Genomic DNA, 15,752 nt, shown 5'->3' on the forward strand with positions numbered 1-15,752 from the left:
AAAAGAGGGGTGGACGGAACTGTTCTGCCCGTCTGTGCTCCTGGTTCCCTCTGCCTGCTGGGCAGTTTGCATCAGGCTGAGTCTGCACGGCCTGAGTGGCTGCATCTGTTTCCACCCAGTCCACACTCTTAGGACCCACCATCAGCAGGGTCCCCCATTTCTGCTCAGAGCACCCTTTAGCATCCAGCCACCATTAGACATAATGGGTGGCCCAGCCAGGGTCTTCCAATTAATCACCATCCAGCCACAGAACCGAGTACTTGGTATCTGACAGGGGAACGAGCTCCTTGTCAGTGAGGGCATTCAAGTGGAGGCTGGACATTACGGCGGGGGATCTTCTGCATCGGAAACCGGGAGACACTAACTTTGGGCTGCTGGTGTGTTTCTTGTTATGGCCCCCATGTTAGCACCAGTCTCAGGATGGGGGTAACTGTGGCCTGAGGCTGGGAAAGCCACAAGGCCCATGCAGACTTTGAACCTGTGACCTCTGCCTTGTTAGCACAGAGCGGCAGCCGACTGAGCTAATAAGCAGGTGCCGTAGCCACTGATTTTCCATCGAGCGCATATGCCGCTTCCTGACTTCTTAACGCAGCAAGCTATTTATACCCACCAATCCATTCATTCTTAATGAGCCTCAGTTGTGGATTGTAAAATGTTTTATTTTCAGACAGGATTGCTCACTGCCCAGAGCCAGCTGTTGCTATGCCTCCTTCTTCCCTTCTCTGTGCCTGAGAAATTAGCGTTTTGGAAGCTTATAGAGTGTGTGCTCACACACACACACACACACACACACACTTCCTCCTTGAACTCTGAACTGTCCATTTTTTGTCACATCAGCTGGTCCCGCCACAGCATTCAGAGCACTGGAAAGGATGTGTGGCACGCTGAGGTCCCGGTTAACTATAGCAAATGAAAGGAGTCCATGATAGGAGGGAGGGTGCCCCCTGTCCTTGGGGCTGAGGCTCTGCCTATATTATAGGTCACAATCTGGCAAAGCAGGTGACCGGATCTGGCTAACTGCTTAAAATTCTCTGTCATTTTTTTTTTAAACTGCAAAGAACCCTCACTCTGAAAGAAAATGGAGTCCTGGCTTCTCTCTTAAAATTGAGAAGGTCTGCCAATACCGCCCTCTCAGACAGTAGTAGCTTCCTGCTTCGCTGAGGGAGTATTCTCTGGGTTTGCCACAGTCCCCAGCCTTCCCTGTTGTCACCCACTGTCTTTCAGTGTTGCTGTACGTGATTACTAAGGCGGGAGATCTGGGTACAACTCAGTGCTCGGCTGCTTACCTTGCACGCACCAGACCCAAGCTTCCAGCCACACATCACAAAGGAAAAAAAAACAGAAGGTCTTCTGGTGGAAAGAACACAGAAGAATGACTATGGAGAGGCACTTGTTGCTAGAAAAATGAGCAGACCTCCTGGGGCTCCTCGTGTCGGCCGTCTAGCTCGCTGTAGTGGAAGGCAGGGCCCTGGTGGTGTCACATGGGAGTCCCTGCGCATGGCTCATGCCCATTAGTGGCCCTGTGCCTGCTGTGAGCACAGAGGAGACCACATAACCACCTCCCTGGCTTTCCAGCCTGGGCCCCCCCCCCCCCGCTAGCCTGAAGACACAGCTCTTGGGGCCTTGGGGGCTCCTAGGAAAGAAAGCCTTGTGGAATGATACATTCCCATGAGGACGATGGGAGGTGGGGGGGGGGGGAGTGTGACAGTGTCTCTTCTCTCCCAGTCATCTTATCTTGGAGTTCAAGGACCCCTCCAAAGCAAGCAACCCTAACAGAGGAATCTTGAAAAGGTAGTAAAGCAACGTGCAGATCGTTTAGGGAGGCCAGCTACACAGCAAAGACCTGTCTGTCTGTCTGTCTATGCACGCATGCGTGTGCGCGTGTGCACACACACACACACACACACACTCCCCATTCCCCACCCCCCCATACGGCCCCCAAAGCCTAATCAAATTGCCCAGCTCCACCTCACACTGCACTAAGGCTCAGAGCACACTGTCTCGCAGTCCCATCACCAACATCACCTTCCGTTTCCATGTCCCATCTCTGCTAATTCTATTCCTGGCAGGGGCTTTACGGGCTTGAGATGCTGTGGTGGGTGACTGGGGTTTTTTTTGTTTTGTTTTGTTTTGTTTCATTTTTTTAATGAAAAGATATTATCTTTTAATGATAATAGAAGCCACCAAACATACACAAGGGCACACAGACCAAGAAGAACCAATTAGAGAGAGGATGGAGAGTTAGTGTGAGTCGCCTGACATGGCACCGTTGGTCCCACAGGCACCTCCAAGTCTTTCACAGTGCAGGGCCACCGCCTGGGTAAGGAAACTAAGTGCAAGAAAGTCAGTTTGTCTGGGCTGTGGGAGGACTGGGATGTCAGGCTACGGAAGAGGCACTGTGTGTATGTGGCTAGGGAAGAGGCACTGCGTGTGTGTGTGTGTGTGTGTGTGTGTGTGTTTGTGTCAGAGGCTAGGGAAGAGGCGCTGCGTGGGGGAGGTGCTGTGGTTCTCAGGCCCACTGTGGCTACCCTTCCACCAGGCCCAGCAAAGGAGCATTAGCTTTTGTCCTGTGGAAGTAGGAGGGACAGAGGGGTCACACCCCTCCTTTGCAGTGGTACCCAGCAGCTCCCAGGTCTGCATATGCTGTAGGGTCTGTGTGGGACTCAGTGTACCTGGACCATCATGAGCTAATTACCCGCCCCTTCTTGGAGCGTAGCAGAGAAGAGGGTCTACAAGGGAAGAGGCAGGCTGTCTGCCTTGATTGTCCAGGAACAGGGTGCTACACTTGCCCATTTACAAAAGGGGACGCGGGGTACAGAATCCAAATAGCATGTGTAGTAGTCTTGGCATAGAGGAACAGGAAATGCCTGCAGTGTTCCCGAACCTGTGCCTCCTGTAGCTCTCAGACACAGCTGTGGTCCTGCATTGAAGGGAGAGCCTATGCGTGCGGCCTCATCCTGCCTTTGAGCCCTTGCCTATGCTGAATACAGTCTCAAAACAGGGAAGAATCCCCCACACCACGCCTCCCCCTTCCCACAGAAGCCCCTGCCTGTCCCAATATCTTCGCTGGCTTAAAAATTGATTTCCCAGAGCAGAAGGCCCTCATTAGCCACACCACGAAGGTGAGGGGCATGGCTGTCAGCTCTAATTTGCCCAAACCCAATGACAGCCTCAGAGGATTAGCCAATTTTACATGCAAGGTGAGGTCTTGAGGTGCCTTGCCCTCCTAGAAGCTGTGTCTGGCTCAAGTGCAGCCAAGGGGGCACAGCACTGCTCCTGGGGCCAGGCGGGCTGAGCTCACTGTCCACGTCCACGGTACAGCATAACCCTCTGCAGCTGCACACCTGCCTCACACACTTCAGCCCACACACTCTGGACTGAACGGCCTTTGGGAATGGGGGTAAAGTGAGAGAGCTGGGCCTCCTACCCTGCCCGGTTCCAGTAAAGCCCTGGGGGTCAGGGTGGGCTCTGCTGTACACAGCTCCCCTGCTGGACTGCCTATCCATGCCAGGGCCAGGCTGACATTGCAGAAGGTCCCTCACTCCTCCCAGAAGCATGGCGGAGAAGAAGGCCCATGAGAGGCAGCCAGGCAGGTAGCCCGACCTCTTGCCTGCCCTCAGACACCCTGGGTCTGAGGCTCCTCTAGGTGGGAAACTATGACAGAGAAACTTGGAGGGAGAGAAACAGATTATACTCAGAAGCAGCAGCCCAGGGGGACACCCAGCACATGGGAGGCCAAAAGAAAGACAAAGGGACATTACAAGGAGCGAGCGCACACAGACCGGCGCACACCGGTCATCCCAGCTCTTAGGAAACCAAGGCAGGAGGACTTTGAGCAAGTAGCCTGAGTCACATCCCAAGATTCAGATTTCTTTATCATTTTTTTATTTGGAGGGGGGGATTCAGAGGACAGCTTGCAGAAGGGGGTTCTCTTCTTTTAATTCAGACCATCAGGTTAGCGGCTAGCACCTTTAATCCACTGAGCCATCCCTCCAGCCTCAAGGAGACCGTTTTCAAAGTAAAACATCCGAGAAAGAGGCACAAGTTCAAGTGGGGAGGAAATAAAGGCTCGTGTTACCTGCCAGCCAAGGAAGGCAGGGCAGACAGGCTGCCTCCCTTTTGTCTGCCAGAAACCAGAGCCACCACTGTGGCCTAACTATATAGAGAACACCAAAACCAGTTCACCCCCTTCCCTCAGGGCCTTCATCCCGAGAGCTTGCTGATCCTCCCAGAGCCCACGGCCTGGCTTCTGCTTTCCCTAGAGAAGGCCTGACATACCCCAGGCCTACTTCTGTACCTGTTTATTTGTAAATCCCTCCTCTTCCAGGAAGCCCTCTCTGACCTCTCTCCCACACTGTCATACTTTAGCCGGTTCTGTATATCCTGTTTTCTCTCAGGGAGCAGTTATTTTGTTTGTTTGTTTGTTTGTTTTGTTTTTCAAGACAGGGTTTCTCTGTATAGCCCTGGCTGTCCTGGAACTCACTCCGTAGACCAGGCTGGCCTCGAACTCAGAAATCCGCCTGCCTCTTCCTCCCAAGTGCTGGGATCAAAGGCGTGCGCCACCACCGCCCGGCCTGGAGAGCGGTTCCTCTCCAGAGTTCGTCATTTGAGGTCAGGGGACCAGAGGGTTTTCACAGCAGCAGCCACATCTCTATTGATCTGTGGATCTGTCTTCATTAGCTGGTGCCTCCTATCTGTCTGTGAGCCCGAAGGAGAGAGAAAATTAAAATCGATGTTCATGACTAAGCCAGTGCTGGGGACCCCTCCCAGCCCTGGATCCAACCTGTCAGTCAGCACTGCACCTCCCTGCTGCTTCTTCCTGCCCCGGGTCATCCGGTCATCCTCAGAGCCTCTAGGGCAGCCTTGAAGGTTGTTAGAGAGCAGCTTGCTTCCCTCGGGAGTCATTCAAACCATTCCATGGCAACTTCCCATCCCCCACCCAGTCCCTGCCCAGGCTGAGGTCATCAGAGTGTCCTTCCAGGAAGAGAGGTGAGAGGTGCCCGGCTGGGGCTCCGACAGCACCAGTCCTGCTGGCCTGGTGAACTACCTACCCCTTGCCAACCTTACTGCCCTGCGCGGCTCAGGGGACAGTTACCAGGGGCTTTGCCTGTGGCTAGGCAGGCTCAGGGAAGGAGAGGATTAGGGTCACAAGTTGGCCTTCCCCTGGGTAGCTCCAGGCAGAGTGAGGTGGTCAAAGCTGGAAAAACAGGAAGTGGAGGCAGCCAGGTAGACGGGCGGACAGGCTCCCTCTGTTCCTGGGGCGAAGGAAACAAGTTGAAGAAATTCCTGGGCATTGCACTGAACTCTGATTTTTAAAAATCTTATCAGCTTGTGCAGTGTTTGTTCTTTTTCCCTAATGGATCTCATCTTGCTGGGCATTTTTCTGTGTTCTCTCTCCTCCCCCCTGTCCATTTCACAGATGAGACAAATTGAGGCCTAGGGTGTGGTAATTTGCCCAGAGGCATCCAAAGCACAACCAGGGTTCAAGCCAAGGCTGTGGGCATTCGTGAGACAGCCTCCCTGATTCCAAGGCCCATGGAGGGTGAATCAGCTGCCTGGAGAGGAGTTTTCCTGAGAGCTTAGAGTCATTGAGTGAGACAGGGGTGTGGATGCTAGTATATTCCGGGCAAGGTGGGAGGGCAAGGGTCGCAGCCAAAGATGGACATGGGTTTGAATGCTGGCCCAGCCTCTAAATACTCCCCTCAGCCTGCGAAACATGCCTGGAGCCTCCACACTCCCTCAAAGCGGTCAGCCTCCCCTGTGAGCTAGGCTGGGCCCAGAGCACAGAAACATGCCTGTGCTCGAGGACATGAGTCCATGATGTATGTCCCTGGTGCTTGTTGAGTGCTAATAGCCACCGGAGAGGGATCCATCATTCACCCACGGCTCCACTGAGCACAGAGAGGTAAAAACGCAGCCTGAGGGTGCACAGCTGGCAAATGTCACAAACCCAAGTCTGAGCTTCAGGGGCACCTCATCACCATTCCATGATCCCCACCTGCCGCCACCCGAACAGGGACACACACACACACACACACACACACACACACACCTGTTCCTGAGGATGAGTGCTAAGCCATCCCGGCAGAACCAACTGCATCTGTACTGGGCCAGTCTGGTGGCCCAGGAAGGTTCACTGGGGGTTCCTTTGCCCTCCCCAAGGCCTAACTGTCTTTCCGTTACGTTAAAAATATTTTTTGTTGTTTTTAGTATGCAAAATTTCCCACCATCTGCTGCTTCTTGGCAGGATGTTGGAAATATCTCCGTACTTCCCTAACTCCCATAGCTTCTGGAGACTTCGGGCTCCTTGGAGCAGAGCAGCCACTGCTCCCCAGTGTCTCCCCAGGCCTGCCACTGTCTTTGCACTGGGCATGTGGATGTGGCATGGCTCAGGATGGGAGGATGGTTTCCCCATCTTTCAATAAGACAGGGACATCAGCAGCCTGTCCGCTACTGAGCTGACCTCACACTAAGTCTCCATAGGTAGCTGCTGGGTCGGTCTCTTGGGTTTTGCCATGAATCTTGAAGAGGTGCCTAGGATCTTGGAGAGAGGTAATGGCTAAGCTGAGCCTGGAGACGGGTCCCCAGATCCTAGTCCTCCATCCCTGTCCCCTGAGCCATCCCAGCTAGGCCAGCAGCTGCCACATGTGTCCTCTGCGGCATTCAAGGGAGATTTTCCAAAAAGAAAGAGTTCCCACCCCGCCCCCAACCTGCCTCATGTACCAAAACTCAAGAGTTTCCATGGTGACAGTCAAATTGCAAATCCATCCAAGAATGAACCAGAGAGGGGAAAAAACCTGCCCATCTCCAGAGAAACAGGCCGGGCCAGCTCTAAGCTACCCAGCCAAGACTGAGGTTGAGGGCTTAGCATGATGGGAAAAATCTCAGGAAGATCGGGCCCTCCAGCAAGTGGACCAGTCAGGTCACCAGCTGTGAAGGGAACCTAGAGGGGAGGTTCCCCCTCCTGCCTCATGGTGGGATCCTATGAGTCTGGGTAAGAATACCTCTTCTCCTACAGGCTCTCAGACCAGGGTCTCCCAGGGCTTTCCTACCTCTGTCTAAAAGCCAACGCATAGGCAGAGAACAAGTGCTCACTCCCTGACCTGCCACAGATGCTGCCTCCAGACACGCCTCACAATTTGCAGAGGCTAGAAGGGCAGAGGCCAAAGGTTTATGAGCTTAAGAGCTTCCTTTAGACCCTGGAAGATTTCTAGCCCTGGTCACTGCTCAGAGGGAAAGCAACATTGGTGGCAAATTACCCCAGGTTTGGGGTTTACAGAGACAGGAAAAAGAAAAAGCTGTTTCTGTAACCACTGGAAGAAGCTTCTGCAACTTGGTGACACATTTGCGAGGCCCACGTGACGTGATGCAGCCTCCTCTCTTGTCTTTTCCCCAGTGACTGTAAGTGGCCACCTGCTAGCCAACACTGCCTTCTTTTTGCTTTACAAGAGCAGATTGGAAATGGGATTTGAGTCTTCAGCACATAGAGCCGATGGCTGTGGCCGAGCTCCCAGCTTAGGTCCCTGGGCATGAGGCTGGGCAGATGGTTCTGAGAGCAGCGTGCTTGCTGCAGTCTTGGGGACCCGAGTTCTCTCCCCAGCAGCCATCTGAAAAGTCAACCCAGTGGTGCACACCTATCAACCTGGCACTGGGAGCGGGGAGGAGGACAGGTCCGGCCGGGGCTTGCTGGTCCGATAGTCTTGCTGGACTGATAAGCTCCTGGCCACTGAGTCTCAAATGATGTAGCAATAGAGGAATACACTCAACAGCAACCTCAGGCTTCTGTGTATACACAGCACATACACACACGCACACGCACACACATGTACTACCCAAGCCTGGCCCAGCTTAAAACTCTGGGTACAAAGAGGCCAGGCAAGGGACGGTGCGTCTGAAAGAAATGAGTATTTCTCAACTGGTCCCTACTTTGTCATCAACCCCATTGTGAGATTGTCACCAGAGGCCGGCGTTCCCCTTTTCCATGGCTGAACCTTTGGGCTCTGTCCCAGAAGACAAGGCAAATGACAGCAGCTGGAGGAAGCTCTGTGGGATTTGTTCCTGTGATTTCTTTTAACCCTTGTACAGCACAGGTAGCCTTGACATCCAGGTGATATGGCGCCTCCCCTCCCTCCAGGGCTGTCCCCTCCCTCCAGGGCTCCATAGACCCCCGCCTAGCAATGTGAGCCTGCTCTCAGGCCCTCTCTTGGAGCCTGTGCAATAGATGACAGAATGCAAGGGGTGACACTGTAACCAACTCCTGGGACATCCGACCCCACCGTCCCTGCCCCTTGGCATTTGTGCACTGGCACTAAGGGATGCAGGTGCCACTGGGCATCTTAGAGCCCTGGCCAAGCCTAGCTCCTAATTGCCTATGTCCCTAGATCAGCCGCAAGGAAGATGGAATATTCCAGGTCAGGAAGCATTGATAGATCATGAACGTCTCTGCCAGCGAGATGGAGAGACCAAGGTGGAGGTTAGTCACCAACTCCTCACAGGGACTGTCCCACCCCCATTAGCATTAGCTAGCTGGCATCCTGTGTTCCTGCATTGCCCCAGTGGGGGGAGGGGCATGGAAAGCTACTTGCTCCAGGTGTCTTAACAGGCGCCCCACTTCCTGCCCACCACCTCTGAGGACCCATGGGGTTAGTGTTTAGTCAGCCCAGCAGTGAGTCAAAAACCGACTTAAGTGTTTGTAACAGTGATGCCTGTAGGGTCTGATCTCTGTGGAGTCACGTTCAATCCAGACCTGAAAAGGAACTACAAAAGCAAGTCAGCTTCTTAGAACCGGGAAGGGCCCATGACCCCACCCCATCCCTCTTCTTGGCTCTGTGTCACCAATGGCCCAATCAGGAGTCTTGCCAGTGGCATACGAGAGGAGAACCAAGCACAGAAAAGGGTAAGAGGCCAAAGCAAAGGAAGAGACGCCAGGGACAGACACAGTCATCAGTCAGAAATAGGAAGTGCACACAAGCCTTCCCTTGGTGGACAGGGGTGTGGGTGTGACCCTGCAGATGATGGGGGCCTTTCAAGGGATCTGTGTCATCCGGACCAGCCTGACAGTGCATGGGGAGACTGTCACAGTCATCCTGGTGGGATGAGGGAGAGTCTGGAAGAGAGGAAGTGCGTCTAGTGCCCATGGTGAGGAGGCAACAAATTCAGTTTCTATTGAAGGGGGCTAGTGAGGTGACCCAGCTGGTGGGTGCCTGCCTGGCATGCACAAAGACCTGGCTACGAGCCCCAGCATCACAAACCTCGACATGGTGTGGGCTGGAGAGATGGCTCCGTGTTAAGCCTGCATAGTGCTCTTGTACGGACCCAAGACCACCTCGGGTGGCTCATGACCTTCCATAAGTCCCACTTTGGGGGGATCCAATGCCTTTGACCTTCATGGGCACCCACACTTGTGTGCATACACCCACAATGATGTGCACAGTCACGTGCATAATAAAAATAAATCTTCAAACAGAAATCTAGGCATATTCAAATTCCCAGCATGCAAATGGTAGAGGCAGGTGGATTAGAAATGAAACCATCCTTAGCCTTTCAAGGCCATCTGTCTCAATAACGAAAAAATCCATTTGGTTGGTCAAACTAACAGGGCATGAAGACCAAATCAAGGCCAACACTGGAGCAGTATCAGATCTTCATGAGGCACCTACTGTGTGCTGGGTACTTGGCTTTGAAGAGGCCAGAGCTAAGATTTTTTAAGGTTGAGGTTTTTAGCCAGCTCCATCTTTGGCTCCTTGTTTTTGTGAGACCAGAGTCTCTCAGTCAAAAGGTGGCATAAGCTAAGACACACAGACATTCTAGAAGGTTCTGGATCTAGGATACCAGGCAGAAAACCCATCTCTCCTACCTATACTACAGTCTGTTTTCCTAAGTGATCAGCACTTCCTCTGGTGGTGCCTCACTCTAATCTCAGGAGACAGAACACAATGCCAGAAGGAGCTTGGGACTCAGCCGGACCCTGGTAGCCAGCCTGGATAGAATCTGTTTGTTCTGGTCTCAGCTTCTCCCAGATGGGACCTCTGGCTCCCTAGTGGGGAGAAGGAAGGGGCTCTTCTTGCTGAGAGCCACTAAAGAGCTATGTGAAGACCTCACCCACCACCTCCCTCAAGACCACACTTAGTATTTAAAAGGAAAGCCCAGGCTCTGAGCCTCCTGCCCTGTGACCATGCAGTCAGTCACCTCTCAGAGAGCTGGTTACCTTTGACCCCCACCTCTACTTATTATCTTTATTATAACTTAGTTACATGCTATGTAAATTAATCAAGAGAGTCAGAAAAGAGGCCAGAGCTGTTCCATTAAAACCAAGATTTCATAAAAGTCTTGAAGGAGCAACTTGCCTTTTTTTTTTTTTTTTTAAATCCATTGAATTAGGCGTGGGCAGGCCAACTGCAAAAAGCAGAAGGAAGATATGAAAAAAAAAAAAAAAAAAACCTAGTAAGATTCTGCTCTCCGTTCTGTTTCCCAGGGTCTTTAGTCTGCACAGATAAGAGCATGAGCCAGAGTCACAGGCCACTGTACAGGTTGGGCCACATGGGTCCTTCTCAGAGAAGCACCCAGCCTGCCTCAGGTTGGCACACGGATGTACATCCCTGCTTAAAATTAAAATAGAACGTTTGAAGGATGAATATATCCTGTATTATGACGCCTACAGTCGATGAACCAGCCAAATATGGTGTTGAGTGCAGAGATGAGGGTGTTCACTGAGCGCTCCCTCTGAGCCCTCGCTCCTTGCGGTTCTTGACACCCCACTGTGCGTGGCTGAAGAGGATGCGGGCAGGGTCCCTACTGGCTCCTGATTAAAGAGAGTTGACTGGTCTGGAACCTTAGCTAGTCCTCCAGGGTTAGGAGTCCTTCATCACTGACTGCCATGGGCGCATGCCCCGGTCTCCTGCCTGTGAGATGGGTTGGGACTGTTCCCTACCGACCTGAAGCTTTTGTGAGTTCAGCTTCTTCTCCATGAAACCATGGCCTGTATGTTCAGTGTGGCAGAGGCCTCAGAGTCTCTGTGCCTACATCAAAGGTAGTCATCCATTCCAACCAAGCAAAAGGGGCCCAGCCCACAAGGAGGCCATGGTGCATGAAGACGGCTGGCTAAGGGCGAGCCTCCCTGATGCTGGTGCTGGGCATGTGGGGTCTATTCTCCTCAGCTGGTGGCAAAGAGCCCTGGCCCTTCCATTGTTTCTCATGCCTCAGACAAAAGGGCTAACTGAAATTCTAGGCTCCTTGGTGGTGGCAGGAGGGAGGCCTGCCCTGCTGCACTCTGTCTTAAGCAGGGGGAAATAATCATGATCTCCTTTGCTCTGTCTGTTCCAGTGGTTTCCAGTGATAGTGACAGTGACTCAGATCTCAGCTCCTCCAGCCTGGAGGACAGACCCATGCCCTGTGGAGTCAAGGACACAAAAGGTGACAAGCCTAGAGGGGGCTCAGGTAAGTGTGGAGGAATCAGCTGTTTGTTTCCAGAGCCTGAGGTACTGAGTGGCCTTTTGGTTTCTTTGGTGGCAGCTTCTGCACTGGTGTCTGTAAAGTGTCCCTAGAATGGAGTGAGCCTGGTGGCTCAGCAGAAGCAGAGAAGCCGGGCTCCTCTGTATGTGAGGGCTAGGACCAAGCCTAGCAGGGCCGCTCCCTCTGAACGCTTTTCCTAGGAAGCACCCTGTCAGCATTGCTCAGTTCACCTTGTGAAGGACAAAGGGATGCGGAAATTAAGTACAATTCCCCGAACCACTGTCCTTCTGCCTCACAACTGCAGTGGGGTCCCTGGCATATGTCATCACCTCCTGACTGGCATATGACATTGCATATGTCCTCCTCAACACAGATGAGGTGGAACAGGCCATCTCCAAAATCCCTTCTCAGATTGAGCCCATTTTGTGACTCTTGACTGAGACAGAGAGGGGAAACGGAAGGCTTTTCCTCTCTTTAAGCACAAGAACGGTCTGAGAAAAGCACCAGCTTCCTCTATGTCCTGGGTCAGAACTAGGATCTTCAAAGGAAGTTTCAGGGAGGCTGATATTAGTGTGTAAAGAGTGAGCCCTATAGTGCCTGCCCTAAACCAGAATGAAATGCCTTGAAGGACTGTCCCGGAGCTAAGACCATGACTGGAATCCTTATTGGGAACAAAAGTTTGGGCCAAGCCAGAAGTGCTAAATGCCTGGCTCGCACACTATACCATCTCTCCATCCCGTGTCAGGGCAGACATAACTAGTTGATTACGGTGCTCTTTCTCTCAGCTAGTCCTGGACTTGGCACCAGCATTCCTGAGAGGCTCCATTAGGAAAATGTATAAATCTCCTACCAACCTCAGCTTCAGGAGAAGCTTCCCCCTCTCCTCCTCCTCCTCCTCCTCCTCCTCCTCCTCCTCCTCCTCCTCCTCCTCCTCCTCCTCCTCCTCCTCCTCCTCCTCCTCCTCTTCCTCCTTATCTTCCTCCTCCTCCTTATCTTCCTCCTCCTCCTCCTCCTCCTTACCAACTCTCAGCTTGGTAGGACTATCTTGAATAAGGTGTAGATTTGATGGTGCCACCCTCACACATATATGCCTTATGATCTCCTCCCTCTGGTTAGTGCTTCATTTTGGAGGCCCCAGAGTGTTGGGCTTGCTGCCAAGCACCGACTTCAGTCTACTGAGCCATCTCCCCAGCCCCCTTACGCTTTCTTAGATGCTGCATGACATTCCTTTATTTCCCATCTCCCTCACGGTCTGACCCCTCCCCTCCAGTTTCACCACTAAACACAAAACCACAAATACGCACACATAGGATTTAAGAGTTAGTAGTTTAAAGGTGGCATCTTTGTTTTGTTTTGTTTTGTTTTGTTTTTTGGATTTGGTTTTTTTGAAACAGGGTTTTTCTGTATAGCCCTGGCTATCCTGGAACTCACTCTGTAGACCAGGCTGGCCTCTGAACTCAGAAACCTGCCTGCCTCTGCCTCCCAGAGTGCTGGGATTATAGGCGTGCACCACCACCACCACTAAAGGTGGCATCTTAATACCGTCTCTTACCAGACATATGCATTTCCTTCTCCCCACCCTTCACTCAGAAGGTAGGAAAAGCTATTGACTGCCAATTTTCTTATCAGTAATTTGTTAGTTAGGGAAAGAGCCCATTCTGTTGCTCTAGTATATCTCAGGTCAATCAGCAGAGAGCAGAGGTCTGGCTACAACACACAGGTGTGTGTGGGGGGCCGATAGGCAGAGAGTTCGTATTTACCACCTACAATTCCAGAAAAGATTTGGCCAGCTCATTACCTAGCTTTGCTAGGCCGAGCTCAGTACCTCTCTATTCCCATTCACACATGGTCTCCTTGTAGGTGGCAGCACAGAGTCACCCAGGATGGGGCCTGCCCGCCCGCCCAGCCATCTTTCGGGCAGCCAGAGCAGCCTGGGCAGTGAGGCTGGGACAGGTGCTATGGAGCCACAGGGAGGCACCCCACCCCGGCCTGAGCTCAGGGCACCCGGTGAGTACTGCCTCAGCTCTGTCCGTCCAGCAGTGTCTTCATCCCCTCCTCCCTCCCCTAGCGGCCGGTGACATTTTCAGTTCTTCATGTTTACTGAGCTCCGTGCCAGGCAGTGGAGAACCAAGGTCAGTCAGACCCATCTCGACCAGCTTCGACCAGAGGGACCCAACACTAAACCTATACAGTGCTAGAGGGCAAAAATAGACATAGGCCATGAGACCACTGCAGTCTGCTCTCATGGAAGTGTCCCTCACAGGGTGGCAGGAGCCATCTGCCCTGTCCAGTAGTGATAGTGGGGTTATATACCCCAGAGAATGGACAAGGGAGCATCTCTTCCCGAGTCCAAGGCTCCTCCTGGCATGCTGAGGTCACTGTGTGGAAGACACCCGTTTGGACAGACAAACTGAAACACGGGTGCGGAGAACGAGCTTGTGAGCACACAGCAGGTGGGGCAGTGCACTGCTGTCCAGCTCTCTGCCCCAGGCCAGCCCTGGCCCCTCCCGCTCCCAGTGCTCCGGCAGCCCAGGGTACAGGAAGGCCATGCCTGTCTATCTACTTCATCCCAAAGCTGAGCTGTCACTGGGGAAGAAGCCACCTCCACTCACTGCTCAGTGGTCTTTTTTTCTCTCTCTTCCAAAGGCAAAAGACACACATGGACAACTCCCCGCTACTGAGATGGCCAGCTGACATCCCTGGGCTGAGGCAGACCCCTCATGAGGAACAAGATTCAGAGACAACAGGGCCAGCCCACCAGAGCTCCTCTCTGAAGGTTCTTGAGGCCTCACAAGCTCCCTGATACCTTGACCTGCACCTCAACAAGCCAGTGTTTGGGGACCGAGTGCTTGCCCCCACCCTGTTGTGCCTTATCTATCTCACTCAGCACCCCACCTTTATTTATTGCCCCTCCCCATCCCAGTCACATCTCGATTTACTCTGGTCTTGAGTTGGGCTGGGAAGGCCTTCCTGTATGCACTGAAGTTTGGGTGGGACCACACAGGGCTTTCTTTGTACTTAATGATGAGAAATCTAACCTTCAGTGTAACCCTGCAGAGCTGAGCACCCCCCACCCCCCACCCCCCCACCCCGTGTAAGCCTGGAGCACCCACCCCTTTCCCTCTCCCTTCCACTGATGGAGGCCAGAGCAGGGTCCTATTTGCCCTGAGGCTGGTCCAGGAGCTGCGTTAAATCCAGCTTTGAGGTTTCCCTTAAGGCCCTATTGGCCTCTGGGTTTTTGTTCTTCCCTGAAACACAGCTTTTTGTTCTTCAGTGGAAGACAAAGCTCTCACCCTGCCTCAGGCTCGCTGGCCCAGCCTGGGAGTTTCAAATTCTAAAACCAGAGAAAGCGTGAAAAATACTCAAAATACAGATGCTTTTGGAAAACCTCTCTGGAGTAGGGGTGGGGAGGTGTCCGACCTATGACCTTCTGCCCCTGAGTTCAGTTCCACCCCTCCCACCACCATCCCCTCATCCACGCAGGGCGCTCTCTCCAAGGCCACCACCATTAGCCTTTTGCCTGCTGGCATAAGACAAACTTACCATTCCCTGTGACCTGTAACACGGCAGCACTAAAATAATAAACATGAGAATTTTCATGGAGCCTCTCTCTTCCAAAGACCACAATCCCCGCATTCTGACCTGTACTGGGATAGCAGTGGGATTCACTGAAACCCTTCCAAAGCCTGAGCAAGAGAAACCAGCCCGATCAGCTTCTCGGTGCACCTCTAAATCAACACTAACACTAAATCAGCCCTCATCAAAATGGGTTCTAAATAGACATGATGAAGAAAATCACTTAGGTATTAGCCTGGGGGGAGGGGGAAGCTGAGGAGTGATTTTCAAACTCCCAGGGCTGGAAGACCTCCCCTCCCCGTTGGGAACCTCACTTCAAAGCCCACTGAGCCCCTGAAGGCTCTACCTGCCTTTCCTAGGTCCAGCAGCTCTAGTTCCATGCTGCCAAGGGGACCTAGCAGGGGAGATGAGACGGAGCCAGCAGAGAAAGCCTACCTTCCTCAGAGGCCCAGGAGGGCACCTAGCTCCTTAGCAGCCACCCTAGCTGGTGCAGCCCTGGCCCAAAGGCCATCAATAGTAGAGTTCCCTCAGACATGCTCAGCACATTTGAGCCATTTTCATCCCCGCCCTCCCCCCACCCCCAAACGGGAGCTGGTGTCCTTCCCTAAGGCAAACACAGTGTCTGAAATCATACCTCAGGTTCTCTGGAGCCTACGCTATCGCTATCGGTGTCTGCCCCTCCGTGAATTGCTGCATTCTGGCCAAGTGCAAGGTGCACCCAGCTG

At 52.9% G+C, this 15,752-nt stretch overlaps 1 protein-coding gene across 4 annotated transcripts in view; it reads left to right on the top strand.

Annotated features, from left to right (window-relative positions):
- Rph3al (rabphilin 3A like (without C2 domains)) overlaps positions 1 to 15,050 on the top strand; it is a 136,849-nt gene extending 121,799 nt beyond the window's left edge. For all 4 annotated transcript variants that reach the window (XM_052195381.1, XM_052195379.1, XM_052195378.1 and 1 more), the window contains 3 exons: positions 11,323 to 11,436; positions 13,312 to 13,458; positions 14,098 to 15,050. In XM_052195381.1, coding sequence (XP_052051341.1) covers positions 11,323 to 11,436; positions 13,312 to 13,458; positions 14,098 to 14,132 — 296 coding nt within the window. In that variant the 3' untranslated portion in view covers positions 14,133 to 15,050. The remainder of the gene's footprint in view (positions 1 to 11,322; positions 11,437 to 13,311; positions 13,459 to 14,097) is intronic.
- Positions 15,051 to 15,752: the final 702 nt, after the last annotated feature.

Source organism: Apodemus sylvaticus, chromosome 10, assembly GCF_947179515.1.
Source record: "Apodemus sylvaticus chromosome 10, mApoSyl1.1, whole genome shotgun sequence".
Lineage (NCBI taxonomy): Eukaryota > Metazoa > Chordata > Mammalia > Rodentia > Muridae > Apodemus > Apodemus sylvaticus.